Source organism: Trichechus manatus, unplaced genomic scaffold (assembly GCF_000243295.1).
Source record: "Trichechus manatus latirostris isolate Lorelei unplaced genomic scaffold, TriManLat1.0 scaffold00054, whole genome shotgun sequence".
NCBI classification, from domain to species: domain Eukaryota; kingdom Metazoa; phylum Chordata; class Mammalia; order Sirenia; family Trichechidae; genus Trichechus; species Trichechus manatus.
In genome coordinates this window covers 15,554,008-15,580,983 of record NW_004443990.1, presented here as the reverse complement: position 1 = coordinate 15,580,983, position 26,976 = coordinate 15,554,008, and the positions used below count along the sequence as shown (strand labels likewise).

The following is a 26,976-nucleotide window of genomic DNA, read 5'->3' as shown; positions in this document are numbered from 1 at the left end:
GATATTCATAAGGGGGTGGGGTCTCCTTCCCGGGGGCACCGCCGGGAGTATCTAAATTATTCATGAGGAAGGAGGTGGGGGAGCACTAGGAGAGTCGGGGTTGTTTGCTATTCATGATGGGGCGGGGATTCCTCGCTGGGGCTCCTGGGAGAGTTCTAAATTATTCATGAGGAAGGAGGGGGCCCTACGGGAGTCGATGTTACTTGCTATTCATGAGGGGGCGGGGCGTCCTTCCCGCTGGGGCCCCTGGGAGGGTTCTAAAATGTTCTTGAGGCCACGGGGGCGCCTGCGAGGGGGGAAAGGAGCTTCAGCGCGGACCGGAGTCGGACCATCTCTTTTCCCGGCGGGAAAACCTTGAGGAAAAAAAAATTTTTTTAAACAGAAATTTGAGGATAGTGGGGCAAAACGACCAAATCCCATTTTCCTGTGAATCTTTAGCCGGAAAACTGTCAAAACTTGTGGTAAAAAGATTTTTTCCCCAATATTTTCTTGAGGTGATGATTTCATCTTTACATGGCCTGAAGGGGGTGAAAATACGTATCATAATGTGGTTTGATTTTTATATTAGCCAATTTCTCTTTTATGGTCCCCCTCGTTTACCTCTTTGGAGATGTTTTAGGTTAATAACCGAGCAGATGGGGTGGGTCTCTTCAAAGGGTTTTATTATGTTAAAACAAATCCCGATGAATTGCTATTTGACGTTTTTTTCTCTGAAGAAGAAAAAAAAGAAAGTTCATCCTTTAGGGCCTCCAACATAGCCAGAAATCAGTGGCAAGGAACAGGGGCATTGAAACATTTATCATTTTGGTTTGTGATTCTCTTCCTCTAGAAGTGTGAGAGAAAACTAGAAATAATTTGTGATTACACCTTTAGGATTTTCAGAAAAGCCTGCTGTTTCCCCCAAAATGTTCAGGTCTGAGTGAGGAAAATAAAAAGTTGTAAGAGGAGCCATTAGTTTTTAATCCTTTTAAAGGTTTAAATGGCTGACTCTAAAGTCGTCCTGGGAACCAGGTATCAGTAAATCTCTGAAGGCGCAGGCTCCATCTGAGTCCCGATTTGAGAAAAAGGACAAATCGTAGGCCAGGTTCATATTTTATTGTAATGAACACGCCAACTGTGAAAAGTTGAACACAACTTTATGAATTAAGATTCTTCCATTTGGTGGAATTATACACAGCCATTAAAATAAATATACTTGTAGATGTATATTTACTGACATAGAAATTACAACATAGTATTAATTGAAATAAAGCAGATTACAAAATAATATGAATAGTGTGACCCTCCCCCCTTTTTTGTTAAAAATACGTATTTATATACATGTAAAATTCTAGAAGGGTATAAACCAAAGTGTTATAAGTGAATCTAATTTTATTTTTGTTTAGCTGTATTTTATAAACTTTTCACCAATGAACATGTTATTTGTATAATTTTAGTGATTATTTAAAATATCTACTAATTTAAATGCTCATTGAATGCTGAAGCAAAGTACCCTGGTATTGGTTTAAAGGAGTTTCAGATGATGCTTTCCACTAAGCACTAAATTTCTGTGTCATGTTTTCAAATATATAATAGTGCTAAATCGGTATAAGTTGATATGTAACCTTTTAAGATGAATAAATAACAAAGTGATTTTAGCAGTTTTGTGCCCAAAGGAAAAAAATGCTTTTTGGCCAGATATATTTCTAACTCTTTGATGAACTGTCTTAGTTGTTATTTCAGGAACAAGGAGCCATACATACATACATATATATACACATACGTATATATACGTACATACATATAGATATAAAACCCATATATATACACACATACATACAGATGTGCATACATATACATATGTACATATACATAGCCATACAAAAGACCATTGTTGTTTAGTATAAATAAATAATTAGTTTAATAAATTCTTTTAGGAAATGTCCATCTTTGAAATCAAGTTGTACAGGCCCATTGTAAGATTTATCAGTAATTATTATAACAAAAAGTGAAATTGAGGGAAGAGCTGTTATTATTCATTTACTTATCCTAGTCTTACTAATTTTATACGACTTTAATTTCACTGCCTGTTTGTGTATTATAGAGCCCATAATTGGTAATAGCAATACAACCTACTTAAGCTATTAGAGCTAGTAAATTTAAATAGCTCTAAACTTAAAGTCTCTATTTTTTTATCTTTGTTTTTATCGTTTCTAACAAAAGAATATGTCTACTCAGTTTTAACAGACAGAAATTACTACAAAATTTAAAACTACATTAATACTTTGATTTTTTTTACAATATAAAGATTGCAAAAGTAACATACTAATTGATAGATATTGAATGTATTTTATATTATTATATTGATTTTTGTGTTAAAACTTTTACTTTTTTTCTATTTTGCATTTTTCTTAGAGTATATCGCATCCAAATACACATGTGTATATCTCATTTTCAACTAAAACTCTTATTCTGTCTATCGTATTTGACCAAGCAATAGAGAATTCTAAAATATTTCAAATGATGCTGAGATGAATAAGTAGAATCTACTGTTGGAAAATTCCATGTATTGGACATCATATTAAAACTTTTATAAATATGAAGAGACAGCTATTGCCCATTCAAGTTGCAACTTCTTCGTTAAAAAACAACAGCTCTTCATCATTTTAATATCCTTCCTTCTTTGTCTTTTGTGCTTTTTCTAACCAGGAGAAATTTATGAGATAAGAAAAAAGATGACATCTAGAATAAATACCAACTTCACTTTGATCCCCAACCAGAAATATAGACGAAGTAATCGTCGATCCTGCTATCTTTCCAAAGCCTTTGACTCTGATTCTCAGCCCTTATCAACGCTTGGAAATTTTAAAGCCTTACCATTGGAAATATTTCAGATAATCTTAAAATATTTGACAGGTGAGGTTTGAGGACTATATGAGTAGGCTACAGAAGACACTAATATTTTTATTTTTCTCAAAAACTAGTTTGTCATCTTTGGCCCTGCCAAAATGTTAGTGGAGTTCACATTAAGTTTATTTTCTAATGTTTGAGCATTGTTAGCTAAGGGTACAATGAGAAAGCATGATACTCAAACTCTTTAAAGCAGGCCTCTAATTAATGACGTGGTAACTTGATTATTTTGCTCAACATAGTTCTAATTAATTGGAAACTGGATTTAAAATAATTTTAAGATTTTTCCCTTTTTTCCCCACTGGACTTATTATTTTTACTATTATTAATGAGTTAGCTTATAAGTTAATAGATTGTATTAATAGTGATGTTCTTGCATGTAAGCCATTCTTTTTTCCCCCTCTTTGGTAGTAAAAGATATCAGCATGTTAAGCATGGTGTCTAAAGCAGTCAGCCAGCACATTATTAATTATATCTCAAGCTCATCAGGAAACAAAAGACTTTTACTGCAAGACTTTCATAAGCTTGAGCTGTCTGGAAGGAGACAAGACTCTGCTATACTGGACCACTACAGATCTCTAGGTAATTTATATAATGAGAATTGCAACAAGTAAAGAACTATGCTTAATTAAGGAGATTTTATCACACAATTCTGTAATGCCAATGGTAAATGGAGTAGAACTGCCCCCTAGTTTCCAAGGAGCGCCTGGTGGATTTGAACTGCTGACCTTTTTGGATAGCAGCCATAGCTCTTAGCCACCACACCACCAGGGTTTCCAAACATAAGGTTTAAAGAACAGAGAGGGGGCACCCGGATTTGAACCGGGGACCTCTTGATCTGCAGTCAAATGCTCTACCACTGAGCCATACCCCCACTGTGAAATTGTCCCTAATAAGTGACTATTTCTATGATGCTTTTAGTCTTTCCAGTATGAGAACTTTCTTGACAACAGTCCCTTGCATTTATCTGTAAAGATGAAAGGATGTACTTTAATGTAAAGTGTCAGTCTTTGTGATTTCGTGTGGACGCGGTGTCACCTATGCTTATTGTCTTAGGTGGCTTACCAGCTTAAGAAACTGATGTATTTTCTTTGCTTCACTCCCTGTGGATCTAGTGAGTTTATTTCTATACCTTTTCAATCATAATCTAGTCCTTAAAAATAAAAAAGAAATTGAAAGACATTATTGTGGAAGATCATTTATTCTTTTATCAGAAACTATGGTTTCCTTTTTTCTTTTTAAGCACTCTCCATATTTACTAAAAACATTATGCTACAATTCAATTGACTTTACCAAAGAAAGTTTTGTATAATCTTTCTTACCTTGGTTTGTAGTCAGTTATGTCTTTCACCCCATTCATTGATTTCATTCTCCCTAAGAGTATAGAAATACAATTTTAATTTTGACTTAATTAATGACACCAATTTAATTACAAAACCACCGTATAGTTAACCAAGGCATGACAATAAAACCAAATATCAAGGTGACGTTGAGTTAAAGACATAATAGTAAGCTAAGTGAGTATTGCCTGTTAGTCTCCCAAGAAAGCTTAACTTTAAGATAATAAAATTAGGCTATATAGATGTGTATATACATCAAACTATATTTGATAAGTATGTTTAATAAGACGAAATGTATGTTATCTGATTAACAGCATTGTTGGTTTCAATATTTATGATTAGGCTTAGTAATCTAAATGATAGAATATGACAGTTACTTTTTGTTATTTCTCATTATAAATGTCTTTTTTTCAAATACTGTTAGTTTCAGGGGAAGTGGATCTTGGTAATAGAGCTTATCCTTTGATTTTGATCTGAAAGAAAAAACTGGCGATTTTTTTCTCTGTGAGCAAGTCTTAACTGCTTAAACGAAATAAAGCATTAAGACAGTTATGTGGATAATTCAGTTAAAATTACAAATATATTGACCTTAATAGCTAGATTTTAAATGGTTTTATTCATGCAATAACTTCAACCTTGCATTTAATTTTGATGTGGACGTCTGGCTTATTACTGATTCTTCAGGTAAATGTTTGACATACCTACCATTTTCTCATATTGCCATTCCTGTCTGATCTGTTCTTGTTTCCAGACAATAAAACAACATTTTCAGAATCCTGCACTCTGAAGAGTATAATTTTTTTCTTAATGTTTTTTTTAATTGTGCTTTAAGTGAAAGTTTACAATTCAAGTTAGTTTCTCATACAAAAATGTATGCACACATTGTCATGTGATCCTAGTTGCTCTCCCTGTACTGTGACAGCACACTCCTCCTTTCTACCCCGGATTTCCTGTGTCCATTCAACCAGCTCCTGTCCCTTTCTGCCTTCTTATCTCACCTCCAGACAGGAGCTGCCCATTTAGTCTCAGGTATCTACTTGAGCTAAGAAGCACACTCTTCACGAGTATCATTTTATGTCTTATAATCCAGTCTAATCTTTGTCCGAAGAGTTGGCTTCAGGAATGGTTTTAGTTTTGGGCTAACAGAGAGTCCGGGGGCCGTGTCTTCTGGGGTCCCCCCAGTCTCAGTCAAACCATTAAGTCTGGTCTTTTTACTAGAATTTGAGTTCTGCACCCCACTTTTCTCCTCTTCCATCAGGGACTCTCTGCTGTGTTCCCTGCCAGGGCAGTCATTGGTGGTAGCCAGACACCATCTAGTTCTTCTGGTCTCAGGCTGGTGAAGTCTCTGGTTTATGTGGCCCTTTATGTCTCTTGGGCTGATACTTTCTTTGTGTCTTTGGTGTTCATTCTCCTTTGTTCCAGGTGGGTTGGGACCAAATGATGCATCTTAGATGGCTGCTTGCTAGCTTTTAAGACCCCAGATGCAACTCACCAAAGTGGGATGCAGAACATTTTCTTAATAAACTTTGTTCTGCCAATTGACCTAGATGTCCCCTGAAACCATGGTCCCCAGGCCCCTGCTCCTGCTACTCTGTCCCTCAAAGTGTTTAGTTGTATTCAGGAAACTTCTTAGCTTTTGGTTTAGTCCAATTGTGCTGACTTCCCCTGTAGTGTGTGTTGTCGTTCCCTTCACCTAAGTTAATTCTTGTCCACTGTGAAGATTATAAATTTTAATTTGCTTCTTCATACAAAGCAGACAGATGGCCAGTGTGGAGAGGACATTATATCTGACTCTATTTTTGTGGAGAAGAAATTAAAGAAGTTGGTCTCTAAAGGGTATAGGACAGCACCTGTGTTAAGAAAAAAAAAAAAGCACCCAGTGTTGGTTTTTATGGCAAGTTGCAACCCTTAAAAATAGGAGTTTTACATTAGAAAAGGCAACCAACATACAATTATAGCTTACAATCCCCCAACTATGAGATGACATGGGACTGGATGCCAAAGTATGAGAGAAAAAGAACTCAACAACCTAAAAACCAAACACTGAAAATGGCTTTTTATGTACAAAAATAAGGAGGATTTATGTTTAAAACTCAATTCTGGTCTTGTGTTACCCAAACATAGCAACGTCTGAAAATAAGTTAGATTCCCATAGAGTCTACAGAATTATATAAAAATAATATATTGTATTATGTAAGATGCAGAAAAGATGAAAAGTGAAGGAAGTCATAATATTCAGGTATATATTTTCCTACCACATATCTTATTTTTAGTTTGAGGACATTTACTCTTATAGGAATGTTAGCAATGTATTGCCATTTTAGGAAAACAGACCACTTAAAGTCAGAGGAAACAAATCATACACTTCCTGTCACTGTAGTTCAAGTTAAATATCTCACTGTCAGATTGAGAGTTTTTTTTAAATTATACATTCTTAACATGAAAATCCCTTAAAAGGATATTTTTGAAGGAAGAGAGAGATATTTAAACTGAATATTTTCTGTGAATACAAATGACTTCAAACTTCTGAAATTTTAAGTATTTATGCCTTTAAATTTTTGTATTTGGAAAAAGAAATACAACATCTCTTTTCTCATTCTTGCTGTGTTTTATATTAGCAACTCTTAAAACATTTTCCTTTATGGACATGAGGTTAATTTCAATAGATACTAAAATCTGTTTTCTATGGAATAAAGACAAAATCAAGTTTGTTTTATTATTGTATTATTTTATTATCAATCATGTTTTACTATTATATCTTTTTAAATCTAAATAGTTTTTCACATCTGTCCCATAGTAGCAATTTCACATTTTTTTGCAAGGTTTTTGCCAATGCCTCTTGGATGCACATCACAGTCACTTGGTAAAGCTCATGTATTGTAAGGACTTTGCACCCTTCCTCCCAAACTTTCCCTTAGAAAAACCATATCAGCTATTATTCAGCCATAAAGAGAAATGAAGTTCTGATACATGCTATGACATGGATGAGCCTTGAAAACTTTATACTGACACAAAAAGACAAATATTCTATGATCCCCCTTATATAAAGTATCTAGAATAGGCAAATGCACAGATGCAGCTTAGTGGTTACCAGGGGCGGGGCCGGGGGGAGATGGGGAGTTACTGATTAGGGGGTACTGAGTTTCTGTTAAAGATGATGAAAAAAATTGGAAATGGATAATGGTGATGGCTGCACAACATGGAGAACGTAATTAAAGTCACCGAATTGTACATGTTAAAATGGCAAATGTTACATGTATTCTACCACAATTTAAAAATATATTATGTATCAGCTAGAGTCCACTGTGATATACCATACCTGACTTTCAGGAAAGGTTTTGCTGTGCTTTATTTATATTCTTAAATTAATTGCATTGTTATTTTTTCATGTGTGTCTCTTTACTTTCTCAGGTCTACTATTTAAAAGATGCACGTTGCTGCTACCGACAAAGGAAAGGCTAAAGTACATTCACAAGATACTTGCGGAAGTAAGATCATACTTCTGAATAAAATTACAAACTTGATTTCCAATAAAGATGTTTTATGAAGATAGTAGACTACTTTTAAATCTATCTTTAATTAGTAGAATTTTAAGAATTAGTACGAAATAATTAACTGATGATAATCTAATACTTTACCAAGTACTTAGAGATTATAAAAAAACCAAAAACCAAACCCGTTGCCGTGGAGTCGATTCTGACTCATAGCAACCGTATAGGACAGAATAGAACTGCCCCATACAGTTTCCAAGGAGTGCCTGGTGGATTTGAACTGCCAACCTTTTGGTTAGCAGCTGTAGCTCTTAACCACTATAGAACACCAAAATACAGTATGCTATTTGCCGTCGAGTCGATTCCAACCTATAGTGATCCTATAGGACAGAATAGAACTGCCCCATAGGGTTTCCTACGCTGTAATCTTTACATGAGCAGATCTCCAGGTCTTTCCTCCCGAAGAGCGGCTGGTGGATTCGAATCACCAAACTTTCAGTTAGCAACCAAGCAGTTAACCACTGTGCCACCAGGGCTCCTGAAATACCGTATAGTGGTCTTACTTATTATAAAACAAATTTTATATAACTAAGTATATCATTCAGATTTGCTAAGTTTCTCAGAATATAAACGTATTTTTACCCCACATAGGAATCCTGTGAAAGTTTTAAAGTGGTGTTTAGGTATTTTATTAAAATGTGTTAACTTCTGAATGTTACGGCCTTATTACTTAATGTGCAAAAACATAAGAAAGTATTTTTTAATATATAAAATGACAAACCTTTTATGATAATAGACTTGGAAACATGCATCGTGTTCGTTGTTTGGCCATAGTCTCTATATAAGTTTTACCGTACAAACCCAGACATCCAACTCTGATGATTCAGTTCTGCACTCAATAGTATGCATACTGTTTCTGATGCACCAGCTTTTTTCATGTCAGTATTTGCACTGAGTTCAATTCTATATTATTGCAACAGCTTCCCAGCTGATTCTTCTACCATCTATTTCTTCCCTCCCCAACTCATTCTGTACTCTAAATCAAGGTTATTCTTCTGAAATCATCACTTTCATCAAGTTAAGTTTCTTGCTTAAAAATCTTTCAGTGACTGCTTAGTTTCAGCAAGATAAGATCAAAGCTCTATAGCAGCATTTAGGGTTCTCCCTGATAATACAACCTTACTACCTACTACTTTGAACCTAATTGAGCTGCTCATACCATTCGTCCCTGAATAAACCTTGTTTATTCCTACCTCCATACAAATTTATTCTTATTTCCTTCAACAATCGTTTCTATTTATTTGATCCGAATCCTACCAATACTTTAAGACATTGCTTGTCTCATATCCTTTCTTGATCATTTCCAAATTTACCTTTTCCCTGTTTTCATCAGTGTCCAAAGTAGAGTGTTCAGTCATTTTAGCATTTATACAGATTCTAGCTGAATTATTATAATAATTGCACTTGTGTATATCTTCCTAAATAAATTGTGAGCTCCTTGAGGGCAGGGGTTTTGCTTTATACTTCTTTTGTTATCCCAATCTATATAACATAAGGAGAACATATACTGACAAAAAATCTTGCTCATTTCCATTAAATTTGAATGTCAAATCACTGTACAGTTCTACTGAAAAGGAAGAATTAACAGTTGTTCTTTTTACAGGTTTCATGTTTTAAATTCAGTGGCTGTGCAGCTCCTATACAGTGTCTAGGATTACCATGTTATGGCATGTTTTTACAGGTACTTCTTTTAATGCCAGAAGAAGAGGAATACTTTTTGAACTGTTGATAAGTAGAGCATGTAAATCTGTCTTTCCTTAGATTAATAGAAGTCATAATAGTCTTAAAGAGAGCAAAACAAAATTTTAAAGATTTGAGAATGTATTAATGTAACAGTATGTTTTCTACTTCAGTTTTTCTTCTTGGGTTTTGCACTGGTGAGAAATGTGTAACGTTTATTTATTCTACACCAGTGTCCTCCCTAGATTTCCAAAAGCCTTATAAAAACAAGAAATATTGTGAGTTTTTAAAAAATTTATGAAATGAGTTTAAAGACTTGGGCTAGTTCTTTAAGGTGTGATTTTAGAAATCAACTATTAATTTCAAGAACATTTCTGACTAATCTTTTATTGTAAGCAAAGAAGGTAATAATAATAACTAGCATTTATGGAGCCTTACTATGTTTTAGACACTATTCTAAGCTGTTTACATGTATTAATTAATTTAACACTTATAACAACCTTATGAGGTACGTAGTTATTATCCTCATTTTGCAGATGAGGAAACTGAGGCACAGGGAGGTGAAGTAATTTGCCGAAGGTTAAACAGCCAGCAAGTGTAACTGCAGAGTCAACACTTTTAACCATTACCATGCTGCTTCTCAAAGTAAAAACTATATAAGTGTAGGGATTATACTTAAGGATTTATTTTTTTAAAGTTGCTTCTAAATAAGAAGAAAGTTGTACTTTATGGGGGAGGTGGGTGTTTCCCCCTGAATTTTCACATCATAGGGGTTCTGTGGGGTTATAGTTTTCAGCCCTCCAATGGCCTGCCGCCTTCTTTTTTTGTGGTCTGTTTAGCACCAGGGTGTCTTTGTATCTCTCCTCTCAGCAAGCATTGGTACATGGGAAAATTTAGCTCTGTGTCTCAGCCTGTCAGCCACCATCTCCTGGAGACCCAGATTCCCGGAACCTAGGCCCTCCTACTAGCTTTCTTTTCCAAGTCAGGTCTTAGTTTTGTTTTTTATTTCTTTGGAACAGGTAATACATGCACATGTGTTCATGTAAAATTCAAAATGGTATTCATATAAAAGTATAAAATGGTATAAAGTAAAAAGTTAACCTCCCTCCCAGGCCTGTCCCTTGTCCACTGAGTTCCCTTCACCAGAAGTTACCACTGTTAACAGTTTCTTGTGGATCCTTACAGAGAGAATACTACTAATTTTTAAACTGATGGAATCCAATTCAACTATTTTAAGAAGAATTTATGTGATCAATAACCCTTTCAAAATCTAATTGTATGGCTTACCATTTGAATCTCCTTTTTATATATGTTTTGACTGTCTATTCTAGTTTGCTCAAAGATAATTATTAAATTTTGATCTAATAAAAATGCATTTGCTTGTTCACATCCAAATATCATAAATAAGTGCCAATAAATGCCACATTAAAATGACATCATCATCATTTGTAAGCAATATCATAAATCATAGCCAGAGGGGGTTAAAGAGGTTCTACTATAATCACTGATGCTTTACTCTAAAACTAAAATACATTATGGTTGTGAGTCAGATGCTAAAAGCTGTCTTCTAGGGCTTTGGCCTTACTTTGTTATTTTCTATGAACTGTCAGAGTTCAGGATTGACTAGTATTTAGAAGTTCTCTGAAAAGATACTCCCTTCCCAACTAAAAGTAAAGTGGATTTTGGAGAATTTCTGGGTCTTATTTATGTAAAATTTCTTATTAATTTGAACAGTTCCATAAAAAATCCATTGCTGTCAAGTCAATTCCGACTCATAGTGACCCTGTAGGACAGAGTAGAACTGCCCCATAGAGTTTCCAAAGAGTGTCTGGTGGATTTGAAGCAGCCATAGCTCTTAACCACTACGCCACCAGGGTTTCCAGACAGTTCCATAGTGGATGAAAATTGCATATCACCTTGATCAGTTACTACAAGTTATGCTCATAAAGCAGTAGTGACTTGTATTTCAGTTTGATGGTCTGAACATCTGCAATGTTTCCTTTATTTTACTATCCTCAGACCTTAACAGCAGGTTGGGATGAACTCGAGTGCCATCGTGTTTATAACTTCTTATGTGAGCTGACCAATCTCTCCCGCAAGATGCAGACTGTTGTCTGCAGTAAACCAGGTAAAGAACTACAATTCACAGAGGGTATTATGCAGAGATTAAAATAGAAAAAAAAAGAATACAGAGTTCAAAAGTATATTTAAAAATAAATGATGGCATACATATTTAGTAAAAGGACAAAGAAATATAAGGGAATTATAAACACTGAATTGGATAGGGGTGCAAAAAGGGACGTGTGATTGAGGAAAGAAAAATGCTCAGAGGCCTTCAGCTGTGCTGATACTATTTTATACCTTAAACTGGGTGGTGGGTACAAAGGTGTTCATTATAGTACTCTTTTTTAATTGTGCTTTAGGTGAAGGTTTACAGAGCAAATTAGTTTCCCATTCCATAATTTATACACAGATTGTTCCATGACATTGGTTGCAATCCCCACAATGTGTCAGCACTCTCCCCATTACCACCCTGAGTTCCCCATTTCCGTTTGTCCTACCTCTCTCAGTGTCTTCCCTTGCCTTGCTCATGCTGTGCTGACTTCCCCCATATTGTGTATTGCCTTTCCCTTCACCAAAGTTAACATGGTCTACTAGCTAGTTAGTGATTTTCCCTACCTCCTCCTCCCCTTCCTGGTAACCATCAGAGAATATTTCTTTCTGTGTATAAACCTTTTCTTGACTTTTTATAATTGTCATCTCATACAATATTTGTCCTTTTGTGATTGACTGATTTCACTCAGCATGAAGTCCTCCAGATTCATCCATGTTGTGAGATGTTTCGTAGATTCATCATTTTTCTTTATTGTTGCAGTATTCCATTGTGTGTATGTACCACAGTTTGTTTTTCCATTCATCCATTCATGGGCATTTAGGTTGTTTCCATCTTTTTGCTATTGTGAATAATGCTGCAGTGAACATGGGTGTGCATATGTCTATTTGTGTTACAGCTCTTATTTCTCTAGGATATATACCTAGGAGTGGGATTGCTGGATCATGCAGTATTTCTATTACTAGCTTTTTAAGGAAGCACCAAATCATTTTCCATAGTGGTTGTACCATTTTTACATTCCTACCAGCAGTGTATAAGGGTTCCAATATCTCCACTACCTCACCAGCATTTGTTGTTTTCTGTTTTGTTTGTTTGTTATTAAATCAGTGCCATTATTGCCAGGGTGAGATGGGATCTCATTGTAGTTTTGATCTGCATCTCTCCAGTGGCTCATGATTGCGAACATCTTTTCATGTGTTTGTTAGCTGCCTGAATGTCTTCTTTGAAGTGCCTGTTCAGCCCATTTTTTAATTGGATTGTTTGTCTTTTTATTGTTTAAATATTAAAGTTTTTTATAAATTTTAGAGATTAGACCCTTGTCGGATATGTCACAGACAAAAATTTTTTCCCACTCTGTAGGTTCTCTTTTTACTTTTTTGACGAATTCTTTTGATGAGCATAAGTGTTTAATTTTTAGGAGATCCCAGTTATCTAGTTTATCTTCTGCTGTTTATGCATTGTTAGTTATGTTTGGTATTCTATTTATCCCATATATTAGGACCCCTAACATTGTCTCTATTTTTTTTTCCATGATCTTTATAGTTTGAGGTTTTACATTTAGGTCTTTGATCCACTTTGAGTCAGTTTTTGTGTATGGTGTGAGGTATGGATCTTGTTTCATTTTTCTGCAAATGGATATCCAGTTTTGCCAGCAGCATTTGTTAAAGAGACTTTCTCTTCCCCATTTAATGGACTTCAATCCTTTGTCAAAGATCAGCTGTCCATAGGTGGATGGATTTACTTCTGGGTTCTCAGTTCTGTTCCATTGGTCTATTATAGTATTCTTTAAACCTTTCTGTATACCTAAAATATTTCATATTCTTAAAATTATGGAACCCAGAATCTAGTACTTTCACTCTGAGAAACACCCACACTGCACACAAGGAAACATGTACAGGAATGATCATTGCAGCTTTGTTTGTAACCATGAAAAGCTGCAAACAATCTAAGTGCCCATTATCAGGAGTCTAGATAAATTAATTGTGGTATAGTTATACAGTTAAAACCATCAGTAGTCAAAATGAATGAACTAGAGCCATGTGTATTAATATGGATAAATCTCAAAACATAATGTTGAGGAAAAAAGATTGTTGAAAGATACTTTGAGTATACCATTTGTATACATATTAAAAACAAACAAAACAATACTATATATTCTTTATGGTTACATACATATGTAAAAATATATATATAAAAACACAGTTGGGAGTGATAAAAGCCAAGCTCAGGCTAGTGATTACCTCTGGGGAGGAGGATAATGGGATTGGGTTGTGATATACAAGAAGCTTTAATTGTATCTGTAATGTTTTATTTATTTTTAAAAATCCAAAGCAAATATAGCAAAAAATAAAGCTTTGACAAAGCTCAGTGATTGGTATATAATATTTGTTATAGTACCTCTGCTTTTCTGTCAGCTTGAAATATTTCATTATAAAACAAATTATGGATCAAAAAGGCAGATTTAGAAGCCCCAATGATACTGTGACAAAATTAATTTATCATGTCCCTCTCTTGATCAGAAACTTTTATAGCTCCCTATTGCCTTCAAAATAAAATTCAAACTATTTATACTGACCTTCACATTCTAGTCTCAACCTGCTTTTTCAGGCTTATCACCCACTACTGTCTGTATCAGTATGACATAGTCATATTATTCTTACTCTGTGTCTCAGACACACCTTACACATTTTTACCTTAGTACCTTTTTTCATTCTGTCTCTGTTTCCTGAAATACCATCCCTTCTCATCCTTCAGTACCCAATTTACCTGGTCACCTCTGCAGAGGCTTATCTGATTTCCCTAGGACTGGAGCAATCTCTCTTCTAAACTTCTGTGTCTCTTGCCTTAACACACCAGGGAGTACTTATATACGGCCTTTGATCTTTAGTAGACTTTTCATTGATACTTGTTTTATCTACCTAACAAAACTCTACACTCTTTGAAGAAAAGGACTTTAATTTACACTTCTTCACAACTTGATTCATTGAAAAGAAAATAGAAGTTTAGTAATCTGCATTCTCCTAAATAGTGCCTGGCATATCTATTCATTCAACAGAGATTTCCTGAGATCTACCACCTGTCAAGCTCTATAAACGAGACAGACCTAGACCCTTTCTTCATGGAGCTTGCATTTTAATTGGGAAAAACACAATAAATAAAATAATTATAGGTTGTGGGAAGTACTGTGAAAGAAGTAAACAGGGTGCTCTTTACATAAAAACCAGAGCGAAGAAGGGCTAACTTTAACTAGGGTTGTCAGGTAAGATCTTTGTGAGGAGGTAATATTTAAGCTGATCCCTGAAGATTGGGAAGGAGCCAGCCATCATAAAGGCTCAAGTACTGTACAAGGTTCTAGGCATAGGTACATGAAGTACAAGACTCTGAGGCATAAGAGAGTTTAATACGCTCTGCCAAAAAAAAAAGCTAAACCCGTTGCCGTCAAGTGGATTCCGACTCATGGAGACCCTATATGATAGAATAGAACTGCCCCATAGGGTTTCCAAAGCTGTAATCTTTACGGAAGCATACTGCCACATCTTTCTCCTGCAGAGGGGCTGGTGGGTTTGAACTGCTGATCTTTCAGTTAGCAGCTGAGCACTTTAACCACTGTGCCACCAGGGCTTCAGGTACTGTCAAAAGACCAGGGTGGCCAGGGCAGAGTAAGGGAGTGGTAAGTGATGAAAGATTAGATCACCAAAGGTCTTGCGACCATGGTTTAGATTTTACTCTAATTCAGAAAAACAAGATGGATCCAAACTTAGATTTTAGAAGACCACTCCAGCTGTTGAGTATAAAATGGATAGGAGAGGGCAAGAGTGGATGCATGAAGACAATAAGGGAAGCTCAATAAATGCTGAGAAAATAGAACCTTGAGAATCCAGAATTTTTCTGGAGGAAAATGAAGTAACTCTTTCAATACAAAACACATTGATGATATATGTGTTTGACCTTTCTCTGCATTTATTTCTTTTAAAATCCAAAATCTTTTATGAGATTCTGGTAAACAAGCGTATCTTTTGATTGAGCTATTATTCAAAGTATCATACATAAAACAGGAAAGAGTAAGTAGATAGTTAAAACCATGAAGTTAGGGCAGTTTAACAACAGATAATCTCTTGTTTACTTCCTGTTTAAGATCACAAACCACAGTGGTTAATACTTACTCTGATCACTATCCAATATGCCTATCAGTCCTTCTAGGAAGATGAATTTACACTTCTGTCCTTATAGGAAGTGCCCGGAAACTGGAGTTAAGGATCAGGCTATTCTGTAGGAATGTCCTACTTGATCATTGGACACATCGAAGTGACTCTGCTTTTTGGTTAACTCGTATATTAAAACCATGGCCTATGGTGAATCAGGCAAGACTACTATATATCATCTTCGGGCCAATATCTCCTCAGGATGGTGAGCACCCATTTTTCAGGGATGTATGTTATATAACTGATTAATTATTTTCACTTAAGAAAACATATCTTTTTGTACCTGCTCAGTTTCATCATTCCTAATGACTAAACTGTGTTTCATGATTTCATAGATGTATACTACATTAACTTGTGCAGTATCTAAGCTTCAAGGCAGAACTTTTTCTGCTGTAGGCCATTACCAAATATATTCCCATCATCTCTGCCGTTGTAATTTAGTTTGGTTTAGATTAATGTTAGAATTAGCGTGAATATCTTTAGTTCTCATTGACTTATGTTAGGAGGCAGCCAGTTTAAATACGCTGACTTGCAGCAGGAAGCCAACCTGGGATTAAAATTTTGTTGTGTGTAATCCACAAAGAAAATTGGTCATAGATGAAGAATAAAAAATTGACTGAATTACTTTTTTTTGATATAAATATTTGAGAGATTCTCAAATATATCATGTTGGTCTTTTAGGAAGAATATCAGTAAGTTTTCATCTATTTTAGTAAGATTACATCAGTTGTTTATTCCAATATCTGGTATGCGGATAGTGTTATCTTTGAACTAGAAGCACTCTTCTGCTTGGTGAAACTACCTTTTATTTTCTTCATTTAGCTTTTGTTGCTGTGCTTTGTCACATTAGTAAGAGGCATTAAAATTTATTATAATCAGAATTGACTTCCATTATGAAAATAGTAGTACAAGTAATGGGATTGCATTTTCTAATCCAATTCCCTTTTTTAAATAATCCATGAAGTTTTTATCACAAAGCCAACTATTCTGTCATAGCCTAGTTTTTATTTCAATTATCATTCAGGACAGGTGGTTTGGCAGAAAATGGTAGAAGGACCTACAGATGAATCCAGTCTGAAAGGTTTGGCTGATGCCATTAAGTTACTATATGACGCAGACACTAAAGAGTGGACAGCAGATGATGTCATCAGTCTTGTAGATGAACTATCAGGTAAAAATATATCTTTACCAACATAGAATGATAGAAAATTTTTAGTAGAATACGATTATAAAATTGTAATGATAATTCTACAGGTAACAAATGAATTGCCTATTGGAAATCACTAAATGCTCTAAAGTATTTGAAAAGTTTGGCTTTATGTTTGAAGAGAATGCATATAATCAACATATGTTGTTAATTGCCAGCCAGTCAATTCTGGCTCATGATGACCCCACGTGACCACATGTGTGCAGAGTAGAACTGCTCCACAGGGTTTTCAAGGCTATGACCTTTCAGGAGCAGATCACCAGGCCTGTCATCAGAGGTGCCTCTGGGTGGGTTTGAACCATAGAGCACTTAACCATTTGTACCACCCAGGGACCTTATAATCAACTTACTTTCTTTCCATTACCAAATTTTATATCTATCTGTATTATTACTATTTGAAAGCTTCATACTTTAATTAGCTTAATTTTTCCCATTTTGCACGTTCTCAGAAACACCCTCCACAGTAAGGTAAGAAAGAAAGCCCTCTCCTGTTGGCATAGGAGAGCTGAAACAATGTTTCCCATTCCCGAATAATCCTTTAGATTCTAAAGTTTATAAGGTTTCTTTCCTTACACAGCATTAGACCATCTGGCCTTCTAATCTATGGGTAGGAGCATTGTCTTGACTATATTTCTAGTACATTTGTAAGAGCCACCATGACATGGCAATACTCTCTATCTCCAGTTGAATGCTGTAATTGAAAAACTGAAGCATTTTTTCTGAGCTTTTCCTGTGGCACTAATTCTATTTCCAATAAAGTGACATAATATTTAATGATGGTTACTATAGCTATTGTGTGATTTCTCATTGAATAACTGTTCTTCCTCTAATAAAAGTGGTTCCCCGTGAGTGGCTGCTAGAGAATAATGCACGCCTCCTAATCTTAAGTGGGAACAACATATGTTTCACTTTCATGGCTAGCAAAGCTGTGAATGGACGGGCCACTGAACTGGCAAGGCTGATAGTCTTCTTGGCTTTGGTAAGTAAAAACAAAGCTTTTCTAGTATGTTGTCTAACATAACCATCAACTACTGGGAAAGTTCCATAAAGGAACTGAAATATGCACAAAACATTTTGAAAGAAGAAGTATTTAAGTATAAATTTTTTAATATTCCTTCTTCAAAATGTTAAAATATGTCTAATAAGCTATCCTATTTGGAAGCATTCGTTATATTATTCTCTCCCTGCTTCATGTCTAGATTGTCATTAGACAGCTCTGCGAAGTTACATTCTTTTTAAAAATTTTATTTTAAGAAAGCATCCCATTTGATTAGCTTTAAAACAATCAATGTCAGGGGGATGTGAAAGTGAATGGGGAGGAAAGATAGAAAGTTGGTAATACGTGCAGTTCTCAAGATTGGTCATTGTTGAAGCTGGGAGGGTGGGTACTAGGGATTCATTATACTGTCCTGTACTTTTGTATAATTAAAATATTTTTCAAAATAAAAAGTTAAAAATATACTTCATACTCATTCATTTAACACAAATATATTAAGTGCTTATTATAGGTGTAAACTGTGTGGGATTCTAGGACTATGGAAATTAATAGAACACAGTCTCTGACCATAAGCTGCTTGCAGTTTTTTAAGAAATACCAAGGTATATATAAGTAAACTGAAATTCAGTGAGATAAGTGCAAAAATATATGTTTAAAAAAAGGTACAAACAGAGGTAGCAGAGAGGAGGGACTATCTAGGGTGAAGAGCACAGAGAGGGTTTCCCAAATCCCAGTAGATACAGGTTTTTAGAAATGAACAGGAGGTTATCACCAGGCAGATGGCAAATTATTCAAGACAGCAGGAACAGTATGTGCAAAGACCCAGAGAAGTGAAACACAGTAGATATATTCAGGGGACTGTAAGCAATTCAGTATTATTTCTGAAGGGTAAAATGTGCAGAAGAGGAGCAGCAGGAGGTGAGGCCAGACAGTGAGGGAGTGGCTAGCTAAGGGCGGGCCTTGTAGGCCGTTCTGTGGAGCTTGAACCTGTCCTCTAATAGGGAGCTATTGGAAAGTTTAAAAAGGGGGAAAACATGACCAGTTTTGTGTTTTTGGAAGGTCACTTTGGCAGCAGTATAGCAAACGGAATGGAGAAGAAGTGACTAGGAGTGGAAAAGCCTTCTCTAGATACCCATCTCTGATTAACATCTCAACTCTGATCATTAATTTTCTCTAAATAGCCTCAGATTTGTCTTCTCTTTAACTTTGTTTACTGATAGTGTTCTTAAGTATGTGTGGGGTAAAGTCATCTCTCAAAATAGATCGCAAGTTCTTTGAAATCCAGAGCTGTCATTTGTTTCTTTCATAGTGCCTGGTACAGTGCTTTACACAGAATAGATAATCAATAAATCTTTCTTGTCAGATTGATATTTAGTTATACTACTCTGCAGTTTCTTTTCTTGCTATACCTTATATATTTGACTATGTGAGTTAAATTGGTCATGTAGAATGTTAGTAAATAAATCTTTCACCTTTCAGTCAATTTTAGCCATGAACATGTAATCTTTACTTTAAATGTTTACCTTTTTAATAATAGAGAGATAAATATCCCTTAAAACTCTGATGATAGAAAGTTGGTAATACATGTAGTTCTCCTGCCTATTGAAATTACCCGTTTATCTGTCACTCTCACTGGACTCATTGAGAATAGAGGCCATGTCTTTATGGCTCATCATTGTAGCTCCAGCTTTTAGCAGATGCTCAATGAATACTTACTGAATGAGTGAATGACCAGGAATCTTCTTTTTCATATATTCAATAATTGTTTTAAATATTATTGCTTACATTAAGAAATAATTATATATGATCATCTTGAGCCAGACTTTTACTTACTGAACACATTTTCCCACTAAAATTGCACCATTTGAAAGCAAAGAAGTATTGGATGTAAGAGATTTCCCATTTATAGACTCAGTATGGTATCATAGTTTAATAAATTATGTGAAATCGTAAACCATCATTGTCAATACCATTTTTAAATTCTAGAGCTTCTTACATGGAGGTTTACAATAATGCTTTTTATGTCTGAATCAGGTGTGTGAAAAAGAACTATACTGCATGGACTGGGTAGTTAAAATGATGCAAAAAGTCTGTAAAGTCTTTAGCACGCCAATGGAAAGAAATAACTTCCTGCAGAGTGTGGCAAATGCATTTGCATGTATTATAATGGAAATGATGCAGTTAGTTATGTCTGGTGAGTACTCCTGTAGACGATGGCACAGGTGTGAGGTAAAATGCATGCTGGTTTCCACTTAAGACAGCTAATTCTGTCTAGACTTTTATTTCTGAACTAACAACAGAAGAAACAGACATACCTTTTTTGTTTTTCCATGAGATACACTTTGTTCCTGGTTTTTGTCATTTTCAAAATCTTGTATTGATTTTAACAGAAAATGTAAAGATTATGAGTCTTCTTTGAAAGGAATCAACTTCAGTTTTGTACAGGGAAAAATTTAACTGCTCACTGATAACTCTCATAACTGTCATAACAATGCCTTCGGTTTGTACTGCTGTCAGCATACTTTTATATATATTATTTTACAGTTTTATTAAGTAGCCAACATGATAATGATCCCTATTTAACAGATGAGAAAACTAAGACTTGGAAAGATTACCTGATTTGCCCAGGGTCTTAAAGTTAGAAGCAATAAAACATGAACCAGGAGCCTGTTCTTCTGTTTTCTAATCCAGTATTCTTACATAATTCCGTGATTTCAGTGGTTAACATCTGACTTAGTAAAGGTCACTAATTAGTCTTCTATTAAAGTATTACTAGGGAAAATTGGAACATCTTATGTTTCAAATAAATCATATATGTAAAAATTTAACTGTCATTTTCTTTTCCCTGCTGTCTATTTCTGTGTATGTCATATAGATCGTGATGAAGATGACAGAAGCTTTTTGAATTTGTTCCATCTTGTGCATGCACAGGCTAACTTCCATAAAGAGGTCCTATATTTGACCATGAACACTCTGTCTACCTAAATACTCAGAAAGCCTTGTCTTTAGAGAATACCTCACTGAACTAACAATTAGAAGAGTACTACTTTTTCGCACCCAAAGGATAGCATCTACGGGACTTCTACCATCTAAATAACCTATTAATTCACAAGGCGAATAGAATTTTAGAAGCAACTGCTTACACTATTATTAATGTAAAAATAACAGGCCAATTCAAGAATGTATTGAGGTTCTCTGGAAAACAAGCTTTTTCTTCAGATTTTGGTAAACCTAACAGCAAACTGAACTGGATCGTTAGCTGTCCAAGAATCTGGGACCAGCCCAACCTGTATGTGTGGATTGTTGAAGCAAGAGAAAATTCTGTTTTATAGTTAGAGCAGACCCAAATTCACTAAATAGTATGTATCTGTTCACTTTGCTGAGATTGTGTAGACATAGCCTAGAGTGTTTTGTGAAGATTTGCAATATGGCGTTTTGGAATGTGTAGACTATAAATCACATTCTTTGCCACCTTCTTGGCATGTGATTACAAAGAACATTATATTTTGTTCATGTTTGCATGAATAGCTCAAAAACCAAAGGAAGTATGTGTGTGTACATATATATATGGTGTGTGTGTGTGTGTATCCTTTAAGATGAATCATACAAAAGGTTTATAAATAGAAGAAGGTATATATTGTCTCAATATAATAATCTTTTATACTTTCCTGAGGATTAGAGTAAAATGTTGCAAATAAGGGAAAATATAAAATGAAAGAAAGCTATTCTGCTGGCAGAACAATCTTCACAAGTAATTTGCTCCTCTTCCTAAATGTTTTCTGTCTCAGAAGGTGGGACTTGTTGAAGGAACTGGAAGCATGAATGGTTAGAGCAGCACAGGAGAGAGAGGGACCTCTCTTCACTAAATTAAACGGAGTCCAAGAAGCTCCAGGATTATTTCAACCTGGCTAGCGTCTGCCACCACTATTTTTACTATTAAAGTAAAACATAACACTGCCTAAGGAGCTGGAATAATTCTGGAGCCCTCCTGGATCTCCTATTTTTCTCTCCTTGTGTTTGATTGTTTTATTTCTGTTGAAGACACACCCCTTCCCACTGGGCTTTTCAGAAACTGACTTTCCTTTTCCCAAGCTTTTGCTTTAACTCATCTCTGGAGCTGATGAAAGGAAAAAACATTCAAAGATAGGGAAATTACCAACAGAAGTGGGTGTAAATTATGGGAAATTCTCAAGCATTTGGCAAGAGGGGTTCAGTATGTTAAGAAAGTGAGAGATTTAATTGAACTGAGGAAGAGTGAAAATTGTGGAGAAAATATAATTTGTGGTAACAAGACTTTACTACACTTCAGTAAAAGCACTTACTTTCACTTTTGGAGGGTCAGAAATTAACTGTCTTTCATTGATGAGTAGTTTGTCTGAAAATGTCTTCGAGCATTTCAAAGAGAGAGAGAGAGAGAAAAGATTGTCCAACTATAATTCTATTGGTAGCAGGAATTTTTTCCCCATAGTTTAGCATTTGCATTTTTATGCATAAGCGAAGTTCTTGCTTTTATCTTGGTTTTATTTTCTTGTCAATTTAAGAATTCACCCACAACTAAATTATAAAGATTAAAAGTTGGCAGATGCCAGGGCACAAAGTAACACCTTAATTAAATTTTTTTCTCTCTCCTCTTCCTTCATTCTGTTTCCCATTCTTCCTCTCCTTCCCCTCCTCTTCCTCCTCCTTTGTCTCTCTCTCTCTTCTTCTCTCTCTCTTTTTTCTCATACATGCTTTGGAAAGCTTAATAGATTTATTTATCAAAACAAGTTGAGAATATACTTATTAGATTACTTGGGGGAAAAAAGAAAAAAGTAAACATTTTAGTATAAATAGGGAATTTTTTAATATTTTACTGAAGAGATGTCAAGTTTCATTCTCTTAGAGAAAGAAATTTGGCATCGTGAGGCTTCCTTGAATTATCATTTAAAATTATTCAAGTCTTCACAGCAGTTATTTTCAGCAAATGTACAAAAGCAGCATGCTTTAATTTTAAACATTTTTAGTCTGGATTTTGAATCTCATTACACACTTAAACTGACATGATAGCTATTGTAAATTTTTTTAAACTCACATTATTTCATTATTCTTAATAATAGTGAGATTATTATCTCACCCCCCTCAGAAATTTAAAACATAAAAAAGTTGATTCATTCTTTGAGTGCAGTAGATAAATGATATAATTTTGCTACCAATAAAAAGTAAACCGACAAGTTCTTCATTCTGTTATTAATAAAAACATGTGAAGTCAAATTTGCAGTTTCCTCAATTCAGCAGTTCAGTTTTTTGCTGAGTACATTTGTTGTCAGAAATAAGCTGTGATGTCAAATTTCAAAGTGGGAGGTTACAATAATTTATGAAAGCATGTATTATTATTATTATTACCATTAGTATTGATGTTTAAGTGATGGTATAGACAGTCATATTGCCACAAAAAATGAGCATTTACAAAATGAATAGCCTAAAGACACCAGGATGTTGTCAATTTCTAATTCTGGAACAGTCATAATAACAGAAAGATGTAAACTACTAACAGGGCAGATAATTTAGCTTGTTTTTTTTTTTTAAAGTTCCTCAGTCTTCTTTGACTTCAGTTTGTAGGATGATTTTTACTTCTACTCGAAAGTAGGCTCAACAGCACATCGTTATATTTATCATTATTATTGTTTCTTTCTACACACACACCACACCTTAATATTACTAATAACGGACTAATGATGCTACTTTTCTTAGAAACTAAAGTTTATATCTTGTGATAAATACTCTGTACCTTATGAAACCATAGAACATCTACCGTTAACACTTTGAATGATTCCTTCTCATGCCCGTCTGTCCCGTTTTTATTGTAGTCACAACACAGGCAGTAACTTATTATGATTGGGAATTAATCAGTTCAAGCTGTTGTTTAACCAGGATGCTGTCAATAGCCTGAAAAATAGGCATCTTATTTCACGCTTTTCCTATCTTATGATAACTTAGTTCATGCTTCTGGTTCTTCTGTTAATAACAAAAATTGTATTGTGAGGATAATTGCTCACCTTTGGAGACTAGAGCAATTATGAGGTGCCCAGCAGAAAGTGCAACAGGAGGAATTGTTTTATGTCAATAAAAAACAAACGTTAATCTCTTCATCTGATTATTATTCAAGAGTCAGCCTCGTTATGTGAATAGTACTCAATTATATGATTACAGATTTTTATGTTCATTGTGAAGGGTAAAAACAAATCTGCTACAAAAGCCACTTTGGTTATTGGACACCTTACTAGCAATGTGACTTCTTTAACAATTTCACTGGCAAGTAGCTATGAAACCTGTAAAACATCAAGGTATGGACGTATGCGCCTTGGTTTACTGAGACATCACTAAGATAGGAAAGATGACCTGAAAGATGACAGCTATATGGACAGTCTTCTCCAGGTCACCAGCTCAAGTATATATATATATATATATATATATATATATGCTGAAGGACTAGGCACACTTTTTTTTTCATGAAGAAAGCAAATATACCTACAGAAAATGCCTCAAACAACTGGAGATTTTTTAAACAAACTGTTTAGCCCTTAAAAAGCTCTTGAACTGAAAAAAAAAAAAAATCACAGACATTCTGAGATCACTACTTTCTTAAAGGTGCGTAAAACTGAAAAATATGCATTGTTGTTTAAAAAGTTTTATGTTTATAGTAAAATGTCTTTGATGCCTAAATATTTATACTTGTTAATTTTATTTATTTATTCATATTAATAAAATTAAAATTAGAAACATTTCCAGCTTGTTCAGAGTTTGTTATTATGAAAGTCATTGAGTGTATAATTCCTTTAGAGTATTTATTTATGGGGGGATTTATCTTTATATAAACTGTAATTATAGCTCTGCCATGATAAAAAAATGAAAAGTTTTAATGTAAAATAATGTCACAATTAACCATATATTTATGAATATGCTTAATAATAGTGTAAAAAAGTAAATAATTTGATCTAGCAATAACTCAAACTGAACAGTAATCTATAAGTAGAACACTAATCTATATTCTGCTGTTTTATTCAGAGACCAAATTCTCAAGCAATTAATATTCCAATTGTTGCTAAATTAGAAATGCTACAATTAGTTTAACACCAGTTTATAAAAACAAAATATGTATTTAAGTATTGTGGAATACCTGCAATTTCCCATGACTACAAGATTTTGCAGTATTTCTCTAAGAACAAAAAAGTTATTAAATATTTCTAAAATTTATCTTCCTTAGTATTGTTGATTTTATAATGGAAGTTGTGTCAATGACTTCTGCTTCCCTCTTTATATATAACTTTGATGTTATTTTTGTTTAAAGTAGATGGAGTGAAACTGACTTAGAGGAGGCCATTCTAGACTTAGCAGATATTTGGAGTTTGATAAACTCATTTTATTTCAATAATTTATAATTCAGCCAGGCACAAAGTATGCTTTGCAAAGCGTATCATTTGCAAAGACAATTTTCCACTTCAACTATGCTTCCATATTTTATTAAGGGAAATGTAATCCCCATTACCTTTGAGTAATTTAAAATTAAAATCATATTTTAAGGGCTTTGGAAGTCTAATCAACACTAAACTTAAGCCTTTTGAAAGCAAGTAAATTTTCTGAAATTCAATAAATCATGTCAGACCAAGTTTCAAACTCACAGTTTGGGTTTGATTCCATATACCCAGAACAATGAGTCTTAGGTGGTTCTAACTTAGTAATATTTAACTTTCCATTATTTAACTGTTTTCCAAGATAGATCCTCGTAGTAATCCTTTACTCTGAAATAAAATATATCACTTTTACACACTTATTTCATCAAGAAAGCAGGTATTCGTGTAATGATTCTTAGCATTGTGTCACACTAATTTTTAAGAAATTTGCAACCATTCAGAAATGTTCTTATTACAATGTTATGAACCAAGTACAATCCCCATTCTATAGACATGATTGCTCTAAGATACAGATTTGTGAAATGTATACAAACTTTATATTACAGAAGTTACTTTTAAATTACGTTTCAGGATGCCAGTATACAGATATTTAAATGTGGAATTAAAAACAAATGATGAACACAGTGGAACTTGTAAAATGGCATATTAAGCAATGGGTATAGACACAAAGTCATAAAAAAATCTTTCAAGATGTAATTCTTTTTAAAAACCATGATATTTCACAAGTAACTGAAATATTTCTGCTTATGTCATACCCAATACCAGTGGTGTATATAACTGGTGTATAACTAAAACTGGCTGATTTTTTTTTTTCACTGCATTAATTATTGCAACTTTGTATGGCTACAGACTGAAGAGCCAAGACCTCATAAAAGACTTTGGATTGAGCTTGGTTACTTAAAGACTCTACCATAAGGATCTACACCACCGTAACTAACTGTGTAATATAAACCAAACCAAACCTGTTGCCGTCAAGCCGATTCCGACTCATAGCGACCCTATAGGACAGAGTAGAACTGCCCCATAGGGTTTCCAAGGAGTGGCTGGTGGATTCAAACTGCTGACTTTTTGGTTAGCAGCCAAGCCACCTGGGCTCCAACTGTGTAATATGGACCCCTCCAAAATACTGCCACTTGCCCAAATCATTTCACAGAGCTGATATCTCGGCTTGAGTTGGAAAATTTTAGGTTGAAACACAAGGTTATACCAAAGAATAAGCGGAATGTCTTAGTGGGAAATGTCACATCAAGGATTCCACAGATAACTGAAGATCGTCCCTAAGTGTATTACTTTCCAGAGCCATGCTTCTTGCATTAATGTATCTGTCAGATTACCTATCTTTTGTCACATACCACCATACAGTATTATTCCAAAACAACCAAACCCATTGCCATTGAGTCAATTCTAACTCATAGTGACCCTATAGGACAGAGTAGAACTGCCCCCAAAGGGGTTTCCAAGGCTGTAAATCTTTACAGAAGTGGACTGCCACATCATTCTCCTGCAGAGCAGCTGGCGGGTTCAAACCTCCCATCTTTCGGTTAGC

General features: G+C 34.7%; 1 protein-coding gene and 1 non-coding gene across 2 annotated transcripts; one reads left to right on the top strand and one right to left on the bottom strand.

Annotated features, from left to right (window-relative positions):
* Positions 1-2,668: 2,668 nt before the first annotated feature.
* On the top strand, positions 2,669-24,406 carry FBXO47 (F-box protein 47). The gene is made up of 10 exons (XM_004378016.2): positions 2,669-2,895; positions 3,301-3,471; positions 7,641-7,717; positions 9,384-9,461; positions 11,480-11,588; positions 15,804-15,980; positions 16,800-16,946; positions 17,819-17,961; positions 20,014-20,185; positions 20,855-24,406. The coding sequence occupies exons 1-10, from the start codon at positions 2,715-2,717 to the stop codon at positions 20,962-20,964; spliced, it is 1,365 nt and encodes a 454-aa protein (XP_004378073.1). The 5' UTR covers positions 2,669-2,714; the 3' UTR covers positions 20,965-24,406.
* TRNAC-GCA (transfer RNA cysteine (anticodon GCA)) lies at positions 3,692-3,763 on the bottom strand. The gene has a single exon. It is a non-coding gene; the product is annotated as a tRNA-Cys (tRNA).
* Positions 24,407-26,976: the final 2,570 nt, after the last annotated feature.

Bases quoted from the DNA above. Each gene is read 5' to 3' on its own strand.
- FBXO47 (XM_004378016.2), top strand. From the start codon at position 2,715: ATGACATCTAGAATAAATACCAACTTCACTTTGATCCCCAACCAGAAA. The intron at 2,896-3,300 runs GTGAGGTTTGAG...CCTCTTTGGTAG, and splicing joins AATCTTAAAATATTTGACAG to TAAAAGATATCAGCATGTTA. The intron at 16,947-17,818 runs GTAAAAATATAT...CTCTAATAAAAG, and splicing joins TCTTGTAGATGAACTATCAG to TGGTTCCCCGTGAGTGGCTG.